The 15,648-nt window shown below is 41.2% G+C and overlaps 1 protein-coding gene across 1 annotated transcript; it reads right to left on the bottom strand.

Annotated features, from left to right (window-relative positions):
- Positions 1 to 503: 503 nt before the first annotated feature.
- On the bottom strand, positions 504 to 10,801 carry tdrd6a (tudor domain containing 6a). Its single transcript, XM_070988052.1, has 14 exons — positions 5,584 to 10,801; positions 5,092 to 5,394; positions 4,775 to 4,854; positions 4,552 to 4,629; positions 4,247 to 4,292; positions 3,916 to 3,995; positions 3,661 to 3,715; positions 3,254 to 3,321; positions 3,114 to 3,165; positions 1,707 to 1,759; positions 1,563 to 1,626; positions 1,312 to 1,376; positions 867 to 924; positions 504 to 595 (listed from the first exon to the last, which is right to left on the bottom strand). Exons 1-14 carry the CDS (start codon positions 10,772 to 10,774, stop codon positions 504 to 506), a joined length of 6,285 nt encoding a protein of 2,094 aa, XP_070844153.1. The 5' UTR covers positions 10,775 to 10,801.
- Positions 10,802 to 15,648: the final 4,847 nt, after the last annotated feature.

The raw sequence follows: 15,648 nt of genomic DNA, 5'->3' as shown, positions 1-15,648 counted from the left end.
AAAGTGAAAGTGTTGGCATTGCTTTGACAGACACCAGATCTCACCCATTCAAACCATCCTCTGATACATTTGAAATGGACATCCTGAGGGCCTAACAGGGACAAGCATGACTCATCTCAGTAGATCTCAAATATTTATTTTGCCAACATAAATGTTTTTCCAACACATGCATGCATCCACACAAAATACAGAAAAATCTATTGAAACCGCTGCATTTCACTGACAACCACTCAACTGATTATGAAATTGAACAAAACTTTTGGTACTTTTCCAAAGAATGAGGCAGCATTTTTACCAGAACAGATCCCCTGAAACAAATCTGTAATACATCAGCCACTGGGCCAAAAATAAAGATGAACCGTGAGGTCAATCCAACAAATCAAGAATGCCAGGAGAACGAACACTACAAATAAAGAAAACTTGAACCTGTTCGATATAACTTAAAAGGTTGCACTTTCCTTTTCAGATGTCCGATAAAGGCACATGAAGGAAACAGGAGGTGGTTACTCCTCTGGCTCTTGCTCAACAGGCACAATATCAGCAGAACCATCGTTGATGAACAGAGAGAGATGCGTTATCTCTGTCAGCTGGGCCTCTAAAAAAGGGAAAACATATCCTTGTTTGGTTATTTGGTGGCGCATGTGGCACACAACAGGTTGTACAGAATATCCTGCAAAGGAAACTTGCAAGTAGTGAAGATTAGAATGAACAGTACTTTAAAGCAACTAGAGAACAGATGACAGGAAGTCTATGATCATATTACTTGATGCATCCCATGACTACTTCATGCTAAAATTGTTCCATTTCAGTTTTATTTTTGCTAAACTGATAACATTTTTAGATCAATTCTTTATATCATCACTTACCAAAACTGTCACCAGCAGAAGATGGCACCTCTTCCTCAAGCACATCATCATTGAAATCCTGGAAGTCATCAGAAAAAACAGTACCCTGGTTTTGATCTTATAGGGTATAATGTTACTTACCTGCTAGAAACCTGCTAACACGCTATCCAGGTTTGCAGCCACTATGTTCTGTATAAGCAAAGCCACTGTATCCTGGTTTCTATTAGTACTCCAGGTAGCATCTACTCAGGTTTCTCAAACCCGAGACATGGTCTTATCCAGGCTTATGAAGACAGGATACCCTGTCCCTAATTAACCATATGTAATGTCACAGAGTCTACAGCTACATATGTCTGAAGTGAACTGTCCATTTAATGCCGTAAGCATCAAAGTCATATATACACATTTGGACGTCAACCCTGTGGACTTGTGTTAGAATCAAAAGGCACCATTATCACACAGTTACCTCTTTATGTTCAGGCAAGGTGTGCACCAGCTGCTCATTGGCCTCCATTTCAGCTTGTTGTAGGTCTGAAAGAACGAGGAGGAATCAGTACAGGAAGGCTTACACACCAGCAGAATATGGTCCTTATGTCCTTGTGAAAATCAAGATCAGTGGTTATGGAGAGCAGGCTAGTTTGGCTGCTAATAAAATTCTTTTACACCATAAATCACAATGCAGGGCTGGCACATTGTTTGGTTCATCAAGTCTGATACCTCTGCAGTCGTCCGACAGAGAAACCTCTCCAATGAGACAGGTCATCTCTTCAATTACGTCATTCTAAAAAGCAACAAAGACATTGTCAGTGATGTGATGTTTTGGAGTTTAATTTTAGAACTGTGTTGACTGATGTCTATTACCAAATCTGGACAGGGAACTGTGGAGGCTTGTGGCTCAGAGTCAGAAGGCAGAGCTGCAAATACAGAAGCAGGTGACATAAATATTGCAAGTCTCAATAAGCAGCTTCAATAAAGTACAGAATGGAAACAGATCTGAGAGGAATGTGGAAAAGCCCAAAATGTGTTCAATTCAGCAATCCTCCATATCTGCCTCACCACAGCACACCACACGCAATGTGAGAACACAGCAAGGACATAAACAGCAAGACTTGTCAGGACCAACAAGACCAATCATGAACGGTTCTGTAGACCAGGCCAATGAGAAGCTTTGGAGCTTGTGGTAGTAACCGCTGGTCTGTGAATGTCCAGTGTTAGATGACACACTTCCATTTGGCTTGCCTCAAAATACTATAACCTCATATTTTAGCATTAACTTTGTAATGTAAGCCTGTAGTAATTATGGTGTATTATGTGTTGTGTTAGGGATGACTCACCAATTAATTGTTCATCAGGAAGCTCCCTACAAGAAAGCTGTGATTCATCATGGACCTAAAAATGAAGTAATTGCACCATTTTAATGTAAAGAAGGGAAATTTGAAACATGATCAAAACAACAGTAATCTATGTATAGCACTTCACATACAACAGCAGCACACTGGCAGAGAGAACCAGGCCTTTAATGAGAACAGGCTAGTATAAGAGGTTGCTGTCTTGATAAATTCAGTATTGCAATTACAAATAATTCCAGTCCTCTTCCATTTTTCCTGATCAATGTTGACTTCTGGCAGATTTCTCATGTTAAAAGTTTTCTAGCCTTCCATTACTGAGAAGTTTTTAATGTGAAACATCTACAGGAAGTACTTTCTTGTTTCACTGATGACAAATTTAACATGAGTTGGGAAAAGTGGAAATCTGGAATCACGAGGTGGATGATACAGGGTTAGGGTATGTTTCTGTGAATGGCCTTTATTTGCTCACAATGGCCACTCTCATGTGAATGCCAGCTTTTGTATAAGAATTCACAGTATTCCCCTCTAAACAGCCTCATAATTCTAAATCACGTCCATGTTTTACCCTCCCTGAGCTGCAACTGGACTACGAAGCCTGCAAGCCAGTACAAAAACAATGCAGATGCAGACACCTCACATGTAGAAACTCATTATGGTGCAATTTACCATTTCCTCTGCTGTCCGACTGCTGAGACAATCATCTCTTGCACTGGCGACTTTGAGGTCATCACTTGGTTCATTTGGATCTGCAGTGTAAATGGAAAAAAAAACAACAAATCTTAGATAACAGAGAAAGACTAAGACTGGTGTTGCCATCTACTATAAAGCAGTGCTGTAGTAAGATTGATAAAAGGGTCATCACACTGCATGCCTGGCACATTGTTTTGCTTTTTATTCAGGAGGCACTGAAGTGTGACACCTGTCAAACAGGCCTCTTCAACAGAGCAGGTCCCCTCTTCAACTCCGTCACCCTGAACAGCAATCAAGACAAAATTCACATGTCAGACAGGACAAGTTTTGCAGTTTGAGTTTACATTTCTGTGGATTCAAATCCATTACCGAATCTTGAGACGGAGCAGTGCAGGTGAGTGGCTCAGTGGCTGCTGTGGTCGTGTCAGATAGCAGGACTGCAGATACAAAGACACAGGATTTAGAGACACAACCTGTGCATTGCCTCAAGGCTTTCAAGCGCATACATGTGGAAAAATATCACATAAATCAAGAAGCCTATTTTACTAGCATCACTGAGTGAGATTAAAATGATTTATGCTTTATTATAGTAAGCATAACTCAGTACACCACTGTGTTTACTTGCTTAACTTTGTTCCTAACAATGCTCAAGTTTGCAATTCTCCATTTTTACTGCACATACGTACATATAGACACAAAAGAGGAAAAAAAGCCTGAATGGTGCTTAAATTGACAACTCAATTATGCAAACAAAGACTCTGAGATGATCATCAAACCTGAATATGTATCCTCATGATGAGCCAAGGTCTCCTCGCCAGCCATCAAGTCAGTCTAAAACAGAACAAATTACCCATCACTGACCTCAGGGCTTCATCTAATGCAGACTGTGTCAATGATGGAAAACTGTCATACACAGACACTCAAAACATCTGTACAATAAATATTCAAAAGTGACTATTTACTCTCCACAAAAGGAACAAAGCAGCACTGGCAAAACCACCATCCAAAATATTTAATTTCCATAACATCACCTCTTCATGTGTGGTAACATGCAGCACTTCTCCCTCTGGGGAACCATCTCCAGCTTCAACTTCCTGCTCTGTTGGAGCATCTATGAAGACCACAGTCACACTCCATAAAAATACAGTCATTCTAGAACACACAGTATTACACTTGTTTTAGCTTATCAATTCTACCTACAGTACAAGTGAAAGGTTTTCTGTCTTCTTGTTAGTTACCTCAAGCTGCAGTGTGTTGTAGGCTGATGTGATAGCTTGCCTTAAAACTTTTTTACATAATTTCATAGCCAGCGCCTGCAATGTATGAACGAGTGTTGTGTGGTTACAATTAGGAATCCCTCACCAAACGTGGGAGGCACAGAGGAGGGCAGCACCAGTTCAGTCCAAATCTGCAAGATGACAAACGCACAAGTAAAACTGAGGAGGAACAAAAATCATGTTCTTGTAACTATTTCACTCCCTGGCTAGTTTTTCCCAAACGTCTTTTTTCAAACACAGAACATGAAAAAACCAAATGTCACTATGTACATCCATACAACTAAATATGGACAAAATGATTCCAAACCTTTGAATACATGTATTGAACAGGTATTTTATTTCTTCGGTAAACTGTTAATGGGAAATAGAAACACAGACAACTTCATGTACCTGCTTTAAGTCTTTAGAAATCTTATCAGTTGTTTGTGGATCCATGCTCTCCCTGGGATACACAGCTTCACGGGGAACCTCGAGAAGAACATAACACCCAATTAGATTTCCATTAAGTCTATCTACCCATTTGTACTGGTCAGTGGCAGTCTGTGTGTGTGTGTGTGTGTGTGTGTGTGTGTGTGTGTGTGTTTTCTGACAGAAGTCACTGTCACATATTTACCATTTTCACTGTTGTCATACTTCTAAGAGGACTATCCCTTGCATTGGTAACCCTGCTGTCCTCTCTCTGCTCATTTGGATCTGGAAATGCAAAGAAACAACCTTAAAAGACAAAATTACTAACTCACAATCACTGAGCATGACGTGACCAAAGCAAATAAGATATGAGCAGAGTACAAATTTTGTTAGACAGTAACTTTCCATATCAATGATTTTCGTAATCCCTTCACTTCTAGCTGCTTATTTGATGAACAGAAATACATCCTACTGTTTATTAATCAGAAACAAAGATAAAAGGAGACTAAATGACTTGCTTACCGGAGACATGTATGATGTCAAAGCAGCTTTCCATGCCGTAGATATTCACCTCTCCAGGCACAGAATCCAAGTCAGTCGTTCCAATCTCGGATGCTTTTATGGCCTCTGTAAGGTTCTCATCCAATGGAGAATTTAAGTCATCTGGTCCAATAGTGTCCATTACAGAAGCACCCTCCTCTTCACTGCCTTTGTCAGCTTCAACAGCACTCTTGTCAGAGCTCAAGGTCAAACTACCTTGGTCAACTTTGTTACTGAGTGGAGGTAATGTGATTTCATCTCTGTCACTATCACATGGCAAAATGTCTTCAAGGTTGGTTTGAGAGACCACCATAGTGGGGACTACGTTCACCCCTTCACTGGAAACATTTTCTGTCAGGCTCAGTATTTGAGGTTCAGTGGTCAAAGGGCATTCTGGCAAAATCTGATCCCTAACTTCCTTTGGGGACTCAGAATGAAGATAATCATCAGAGCTCCTATTGTGCTTCAAGCAACTTGCTAGTTTTGGGTCCTCATCTGCTGTTTGAGGGTCAACAAGCTTGCCAACGCTCTGCTCCTCACTGTGGTCTATCTGAGGGTAAAAGCAAGCAGCAGGGATTTCCATTTCTTGACTTTCAGGATACTTGACTTGATCCTCAGGCAATGTAGTCTCTTTCACAGTTGGGTCACATTGCAGTGGTGTGTTCCATGAAGTGGTCAGTCCAACTGCATCAGGTTTGTTTTCTGTCACAGAGCTCTTCCACCATGTTTTCATTGCCTCATTTATCACCTGGCCCTCACATTCCATCTGCACAAGACATTTGATTTTTCCTTCTTCCCTTGTTACTCTAGTCACAGTCAGCTGTAACACTTTGTCTGTTGTAAGCGCTGCCAACTCATCCACTGCACCGCTGTCCCAAGATCCACATGAAGTATCAAAGCCTTCAAGCTCACACAAAAATGCCTGTGGAGGGATTTTCATCAGGTCAGTGGCCATTTTCCTAACATCTGTACTACTGACTTGGGACATGTTTCCATAGTCCACAAATAAAACAGATAGCTCCTCTTCATTTTTGTTAATGATCTCGGCACGATACCAAAGATGGTCATCTGAAAAGAGAGCAATACATGGACTGCCAGGAGAGAGCGAGTCTGGGTCAATGTGTTTGTGATCACCCCCAACTTCTGAGACATGTGATGTTATCTTATCAAGCTCTTCTGAGTCCACAGGCTGACACCAAACTCCATGAGTATCATTTATGGTCGTGATGTAGACCTCCAACTTTTGTCCCTCCAAAAACTCTTGTTGGTGGTAAGATAGAGAACAGGAGTTCGGTAGACATTTCTGATTTTCTGATACTTGCCTGATGTCAGAGTTCTGGGCAGGTTTTTCCTCACCTTGCTCAAGTTTCTCTGACACAATTTCAGAACCATTCACACTACTGTCTTCAAGACAGACTTCCCACATGGATCCTGACTGCCTGATAAACTGGCACTTGAATATCTTTTCTCCATTACAACTGAGGGCTTCTTTGAGCACTTCCTCTTTTCCAAGTGCTGAATTGTCACTCACCATACAGTGTGTGCTGTACATGGGAAGTTGCAAGAAATGTTTAGGGAGTCTGCCCATCTTGGAAATAGACATCACTGCCGTATTTCCGAAATCAACAAACTCTACAAGAGCCATCTTGTTACTGTGGATTTCTCTTACAACTGCTCGGTACCATGAGGAATCCTCAGTGAACTCTGCTTGGACAAGGTCACCTGGATGGACGTCTTTGATGCTGTCAGTTTGGGGGATGAATTGTGGATCATTGAGCTTTTCCACAAGGGTGAGTATTTCATCCTCCTCTCTGACAAGCTGCACGTAGAAACTCAATGGGCTGTTGTAGTGTGAGACATAAACATCTGCTTCCATACCTGATGTAATAGATTTTGAGGGCAGGTTGGCAAGTTTAGGGAGTTGTTCAACATTGCTTTCCTTCAGAGGTTCTGTGTCAGGTGATTTGGACTTGATGAGCTTAGTTTCTGTGGGCAGACTTTCTTTTTTGGGTTTGACATTGGCACCTGCTTGCTCAGAACCAGTTCTTGTATTACTTGGTGTCTTTACACATGACTGCCTTTGGTGTGGAGGTTTGTACAGCTCTAATGGAGCAGCTTTGACCTTGTGACCATTTTCACAAACATGCCACAAAGGCTTTGGTGCAGACTTCAGATTCATGTTGGCACCCCTCATTTGACGTGCTGGTTTTTGGGCAGAGAAATTTGTCTTGATGGTTTGAGTGTCATCTTTCACTTCTGCAGCTTGTTTTGGCACAGCTTTTCGAATCTTTTGTGCATGATTTACTGAGGTCTCATGTTCTCTGCGACCCTGGCAGACAACCTGCTCTTTTGTGTGTCTCTCGATCTGAAACATCCTCTTGATCTTTGAATTAATCTGAGTGTTTCCACGATAGAGCTCAACCAGCAGTTTCCCATCAGGTTCTCGGGCCACTACCAGTGCTTGAAATTTACAATCTGTTGCACTGGTCTCAAACCAGCTGTTGACCTCATTGGGAACATCAGAGGAACATGGGACATCAGAGAGACTACACACAACTGCTTGCAGAGGCACAGACATTATGTCATTAGCCTCTTTGGGAATTGGAAGCAAGTCAGACTTTTCCACCTCAATAGTGTCACCATAATCCACAAAGTGAACCAGAATTTTTGGCTTTGTGGCCTTGATCTGTCCCCTGTACCACTGACCATCAGTGTACTTCGCGAAACACAACGTTCCAAAGACTGTTGGGAGGTTGACACACTCAAGCTGATGACAGAGATTGTTCACTTTGATCTTGAGATCTTTTATCACATCAGCATTCCTCTCGAGCTGGCAGTAGAAGTGACTGACACTGTTCACACATGTCACTGTGACCTGTTCCTCTGTTCCAGTTTTGATATTGTGCGTTGAATAATAGTACGTGTCCAGGCGAAACATCGTCCCAGTGCCTTTCTTGAATTGTGCACTTTGGACTAGATTGACCATACTGGTGGAGACACTCTCAAAAGGAGTTTCTAGATCCACAATGTTGAAAACAATCTTCTGCTCACTGTACATAACAGCATAAATGGTGCACTTCAATATCACAAAGTCTGATGCTGAAGTTTTCACAAAGCTGTGGAACTTGGCTATTTGTTTTTCATGCCACTCATTTGTGGCAGATGTGGGGTCAACAGGGTTTAACAGACTGCATCGAAAAGCTTGGCCATGCAAAGTGAGGAATTCTGGGCAGATCCTCCTCAGGTCATAGACAGAGATGGTCTCCGTTTGGCCGTAGTCAACAAACAACACATCTACATGAGGTGTTTCGTGTTTGTGAATTACAAGGGCTCTGTACCACATTCCATTATCAGGGTGGCGTGCAACACAAGCTGTTTCTACAAGAGGCTGATACTCACTGCCTCCATAATGCGCCTGTATGTCATGCATGAGCAATTTCAAGTGCCCTGCATTTTGTACTAGTTGGCACCAGAAGTCATTTGGGCTTTCAATGTGGGACACGCTGACATCAAGGACACTTCCGATGGGAAACATGTGCTCCTTGAATGAAAGAAGTTGTCTCTCATTACTGGCACGGCCAACTGTGTTTATGGTCTGGAAAGGCATTCCATTGTTTCTGTATACACCTGACAGTCTGGCAGGTTGTGTGGTCATTTTAGCTTTAGGTTGTGTCAGCGTTTCAACCTTCTCAGCAAGGCCAGAACTACACATCAATGCAGTAAGATCTCCTTCTCCCCGTGCTTGAGGATCTGTTAGTTGGACATCATAGCGACCATCAAATTTTGCGATCACATGTACATTTAGTGTTTTATCTGTGACTGCTTTCATGAAAAACTCACAAGCACTTTGACTCCATCTCCCATCTTTCGGCCTGATACCAGCCAGGGCGCATTTCAATGCAAGGCATGGCAGCTTTTTGAAGTCATCAGAAAGGACCCTGATGTTACTCTTGTCAACCACTTCGGTGTTTCCGTAATCAACAAAGAACACCTTGACTCGTGTCTCACCAACTTCAGCTACAGTTGCTCTGTAGAAATCACCATCTTCTGCCTTGGCAGCACAGTAGAGTCCAGCAGTTGGATCTGTTACCACATGTTTATTCACTGAATCTTTGTACAGATGGTAGATACTACCCATCAGTTTATCAAACTCTTTTGCATAGTTCTGTGTCTGGATCCAAAACTCTGATGGGTCAGATACATTCTGAACAACAGCAACATGAGAGGAGTTGAGAGAGAGGTCTTCAGCTGGCAACTTCTCTACCACGCCTTTCCCTTCTTTTTCCTCTACAGTCTGTACAGGAGCTATTATTTTTCTTTGATTTCGTTCCTGCAGACCTGGAGGCTGGTGGCTGTATGCACTGCTACGGATGGCATAATCCGCAAGTGTTTTTTCACATTCCACCAAACAGCTCTCCTTGGAACCAAACAAGTTGTTAATGTTTGTGTTTTCATCCCCGTAGAGCGTGACATAGTGAACACCCTCAGAAATGCTTTGGTACTCAAATTTGGCAAACACTGTCTTGTGCAGAAGAAGGGTCCTGAGGTAGTCTATCTGTGTCTTTGTCCATCCAACCCCTTTGTCAATGATTCCATGGAGGGAGCAGATGTAAGTCACAACAGGCATCCTGAAGAACTCTGCAGCCAGTGGTCTTACATTCTCCATGTGAACGAACTGTTTTGTTCCATAGTCAACATTCAACACTTCAACCACTTTGTTGGTTGGGAATACCTGTTGTAGAATAGAGCGGTACCACCTGCCATCACTTCCTCTTGCAGCACATGAAAACCCAATCATTTCTGGACCTACAATACAATGGGTCACCCTGCCCTCACAGCACTGTGTGATTTGCTCTGAGAGTTTCTTCAACTCTTGTGAGAACACCTTCAACTGGCAAAAAATCCGCTGCGGACTTGTCACATCTGTGACTATGACGGCCTCTGTAGTTCCTGCTGGCAGCTCTGGGTACATGAAGAGCTCTTGCTTGTGCAATCGCTCACCTGCTCCGATGGAGATCTGTTGTGTCACTGGAGCAACTTCAGCACGACTATGGGACTGCAGTGACATCAGAACGAAGTCCTGGAACATGTCTGGAGACAGCTTCTTGGCAATTCCCATCTCATACATTTGTTTGGCTATGCAAGGGATGTGTAGGAGAAATGTTCTGTGTGGAACCAGTACATCTTGAACATGTGCCTTGACAGACTTTCCAGAGAGAGATTTCAGAAATTCAAGAGCCATCTGAGACCATCTGTTCTCAAGTGAACATGGTAGCACATTAGCAAGCACACAAAATTCCACTTCAGGTGGCAGTTGGAAGTGCTTTTTTTTACCCCATGCCAGATTACTTGTTGTGCTGCTATATGTCATCCCTTTGTCAAAGAGAAACACACTGTATTTTAAGCCATTTCTTGAGACTATGCGAGACCTGTACCAAGTACCATCTATCTGAACCAAGCACTGGTCACCAGGATTTCCTTCAAACTCTTTAAATTTGTTTCCAGGAGACTGAATGTCTTTAGCCAGGCAGTCATAATCTCCTGTCCTATCCTGGATCAATTTTCCCCAGAACTCCACAAGCACACAAAGGGGATGCAAGTGAAACTTGGTTATGTGAACTGTTATATCCGATCCTCGCGTAGGGAGTCCTTGGATTGAAGACATTTTGGCAGTTTCAAGAATTCCAGCAACCCATGATATCACCTTTCATCAACACAGCAGTCAACAAGCACTGGATCTTATCTGGAAAGCATAAAAGCAAACAATATGCACACACACACACACACACAAACATATATTAAACACAACAGGCTTCTATGATAACTTTTTTGCACATAGCACTGAGGTTGATAGTTTTGTAGCACATGCAGCAAATTTGTAGTATGAGTATAAAACACCTGTTACCATCTCTAAAAACAACCCCCCTACCCACCCACTCACTCACTCTCACACACACGCGGGGTGCAGTTTTCCACAAACAGTCATGTGACAGGCAAAGGACATTACTGCTGCATACAGGGCACCATCCAGACCTTAACAAGAAATGTTTTCAGGCAAACATTATCTGTCCATAATGGAAAATTGCAGCAACATAACACCTCTTGTTATACAAAACATCCATTATCTCTGCCTTAAATGAGAATGACAAATGTCAAAATTTATATCACCATACACAATATATTATTAATCTAAAATTCCTCTCTTTTTGTTAACGTGTAAGGTCCTTTTAGTATAGCTGTGATAGCGCTTCCACCAAAGCCACCAGACTGCATTTACAGAAACAGTAATTTTATCATCATAATACACTTGGATACAAATGGATTTAGCTCTCTACCAGAGTGCGCCACTTGGTAGTGAGGTGCACCTGAGAGATCCAAACCATTGAAACCATTGAAAAAAGATGCAGAAACCACTCCTAAGCAAGCTGTGTGTGATCACAGCTTTTGCCAGCTGCAGCACACATCCACCTGATCAAACACCCTGCAGCAACAAAGCTGTTTCTTTGGAGAAATTTAACACAGTTAAACCATCGGGAGCATAGTTAACATCTTCATAAATCACTGAAATGGTGTGTACTGTGAATTTACTGTTTGAATGTTTAGGAAGGAGGTGTGCTTGGGCAGAAGCAGTGACATAAATGTGCCATGAGAATTTCAAAATAAATGTGTATCTTTAAAATGATGATATGGACTGACAGCGGTGCCATAAAATTATTGATGTTCAACATCCAGCCCTAATTGCCAATTTCATTTTAGCTCATTTTGGATCATTTGTTATTAAGTAAGTATTATAATAGGTACTGAAATCTGGGTAGGAATTCCTTCAATGAACCAGTGAAATTCCAACACACAATGAAATAAGTGGAGATGGGAAAATACTGCCATATTCCACATACTCACAATGCCTATTTTGATGTATGTTCACAGGGGATAAAGGAGCTTGACCAAATCTTGCTGTGAGCCAATGCAGTGGGAAATCTAAAAACATGAGGGGCAAAACACATGAAAAGACAGAAACTCTCATTGACCCTGTTAATCAATTGCATACAATTGAGTACTGAGAGGCAGTGACGATGAAACTATGTGATAGTATTAATCAAAGATTAGCCAGCACACACTGCAGCAATCAAAGTCAAAACCAGGGTTAATAAATAAAGAATCACCACCATTTTGCTTGTTCAAACATACCAAATTTGATTTTGTTTGGTGTATTCTGCTTGTTTGGAGTAACCACGGCCCTTTCAGACAGGCTTGTGTTGTTCATGTTCATACAGTTTGATCAAATATAATTATAGTTCATGACAGACAGTTCCTCATTCAGTACACTCAACAACCACTGACTTGCTTGGGTGATAATAATAAATGACTGAACACTCTCAACATCCATCAGATGCCTAATGGCCCCATGCCCCATCACATGTTAGAGAATGATATTTAAAAAAACAACAAAAAAAACAGTGATTTTTTTAATCATTTTAACATGCTCACATCTGATTTGTTAAAAACTCTCTGAAGACCACAGGTATGCAATTAACTGAACTGTCATATAACCTTAACTGACTTCACTGATAAAGCTAGCAAGCAACAAACGCTGGTTTGAACTTTTTCCTCCAAAACAATAGTAAAGTTAAGCTCACGAATCCGTCTAATTTACTTTCACAATCATAGATGAGTGACTCAATTCACAGTTTTCTATCAAAACAATCCCCAAACCGTTTAATTAATCGCAACAAAGACGTGCGTTTTCTTTACCGTTAGCTAACGTTACATCCACAAGTAGCTAACACTATTCGCTAGCGTTGCCTACGTTAGCAACTGCCTTTGACGTTAGCAACAGGTGTTAGCATTTAATGAATTGTGGGCACATTAGCACGATGACTGTCCTGCAATTTAGACGTACACATACGCAGTAACTCAAAGGGAGGTCGTACACAATAACTCACCCGTTTTATTCCAGGGGAACCTGCCGAGTCCAGATGATGAGAACAGCAGAGGTTTACCAGATTAACGTTTACCAGGCGAATCCACGCGCAGCCACGGCGGAGCTAAACGTACTCCACCCGCCCAAACTTTTCATTTAGCTAGACAGTGTTTGTCCTTTTCCAGTGTTTTTCTTCTGATGTACACTGTTGATGACCCGTTTAGCTGTCTCGGAAAATATTTTTGATGTAACTCCAAATTCGACTAAGACACAGCTAACCGACGTTAAGAACAGTTGGTGGGTTGCTAACGTCAGGGAGCGAAAAACAGCCCGCGTGCTGGAAACACTGAACTTTTTTTTTTTTTTTTTTTTTTTTTTTCCCCCTCCATCCCTGACCCGGAACTGTCGTTGTTGTGGCCTGACACGCAAGTAAATGCACAAATTCAGTTAAACCTAGCCTTATTTTATTTATCTATTTGTTTTCTTATACTCTACTTATTTTGGTTAGTGCTGCTGTGGACAAAAATGATACACAAAAATTTGTTATTTGCATAGAAATATTACAAAAAAGAAGTCCTTCCGTCTTTATTATATGTGAAAGATTGCAACGGTCATGCTGATTAAAAAATAATTTGTCACCCAACCAGAGGTGAAAGTCTTTTTTGTATTTTTTTAGTAAACTGATGAATGAGTGCTGTAACTAGGATTTTAAATGCCAAATATTAAAATGAGCTGCATGTCTTCTTATGATTGCTGCAAATCAATTGCCATGAAATGAATGAATGTCAGATGAATTGCTCAAGAATATGTTGTGGTTCAAAGTACCATTTTTGGAGTGATGAGGAAAGTATTGCCTCAAGCTTGATTTCACCAGAATGTTCCTCTCCACAGACAGGATGAAAGCACAGGAAACTGGTCATTGTGTAGATGAATATAGTGGAAACATCACTCAAAGTATGTATACTCATCTGATGAGTCATAGTTTATGGCTGGGAGGAACAGCATGATTTAGTTTCACAACAGAACATTTTGTTATAAATATTTGTAGTTGAACATAAAAATTCTTACATGAACAATACACAATGAGCCTTCTGTCTTGCATATCCACAACAGCAAAAATAAAGCTAGCGTTGATCATTTCATCATGTGCTGGAGACCTGAAACACAAACTGTTCTGCAACTTTGTCCACAGCCACAAGAATCTGTGCATCTTTTTTCTGTTTCAGTTGCTGCGTTGATACATCTCTGCCTTTTGCCTTCAAGCAAAACTAATTTGCACCAAATCTGCATGGTGCCAAATACACAGTAGATGTAGAGTAGAATATTATTCATTAAAGCTCCATCAGTTATGATTTTCTATTAAAACTCAGCCAAACGAGTCTCTGAAATGGGACAATAAACATCACACTCTGCAACCACTTGCAATTCATTAAAAGTAAAAGAAAAGAAAAATGGAATCACCCCGTCAGAAAGAAAGTCAGATAGCTGGATGAATATTTGACTTTAAACTCGTGGTGATGGCAACTACTCAGTAGCATGAATCAGTAACACCTGGGTACAATCTCATTACCACATGATAACATGGAGAGTGAAGATATGGCTCAGGAGCACATGGTAAAAAAGAAAATACCATCCAACGTTTCCCTGGCTGAAGTCAGCCACTAGGGGGAGCCAATGCGCCATCATGAACTAAGGGTGCACTTACTCTAATATTGTCATGCTGAACTTGTTCGTTGACTCTGTACTTGATGACTGTTCAGACTACTTAGATACATACACAACAGAGTATATAATAATTAAAAAGACATAAGAGAAGAGTGAAAATACTGAATTCTAAGACAGTGAAGGCAGAGACACCTTTTTGTTCTTTCTTTGTGACATCCAAACCGCTGAGTACAACAGAAGTCCCAAGATGGAGAAAACTGCTTCCTGTTAAGACTGTATTTGAAATCAGGACTAAACCTTGCATAAAAAATGCTATTTGTTGAGCCACTTTCATGCATTTTAAATTCAATTTAGAACTCTCTCATTCTCCTTCGCTCTCATGTACGCACACACCTCAGCAAAAGTAACAGAAACAGACTGGTGAATTTGAAGGAAGTTATGTCGTGCTGCAAAATCTAACTGGAGAAAGACCAGAGAACAGAAACACATGGATACCTTGTGGAAACCCTGACTAGTGCAGGAAGTGCTGGGAAAATAGCTTTCAGTCACCTCTCAGTGAGGAACTGTTTTTGGATTCGAGTCAGAAATGAGTCACACAAAAATCATGCAGATTGGACAACTCATAATTAATCTAGCTGGAATCCTTGAAAGTATTTATCAGAAAAAAAGACCACTGAATGAGTGTGACCAAGGTGGTACGTACAATTTTAAGTAGAACGCCAAAGGTCAACTCACTGCTTAAGATTTACAGACTAAATCTGGATTTAAAAAGGGAATTGGAGTTGAATCATATGATAATAACAAAATCCCCTCAATCTCAGGCTCTTGGCTGGAGGCAGTCCTTGCATTGTCTCAGCAGGACAGTTTATCTGGTCCAGTTTTGGCCAGAATAACCTGCTCATCCAAGTGTTTCCCAGACCACAACTCATCCCCATCTGCACAAGTGAGACTTA

This window comes from Chaetodon trifascialis, chromosome 19 (genome assembly GCF_039877785.1).
Source record: "Chaetodon trifascialis isolate fChaTrf1 chromosome 19, fChaTrf1.hap1, whole genome shotgun sequence".
In the NCBI taxonomy this organism is placed as follows: Eukaryota; Metazoa; Chordata; class Actinopteri; order Chaetodontiformes; family Chaetodontidae; genus Chaetodon; species Chaetodon trifascialis.
Note: the sequence above shows the minus strand (reverse complement) of the source record. Positions and strands in the feature narration are given on the sequence as shown.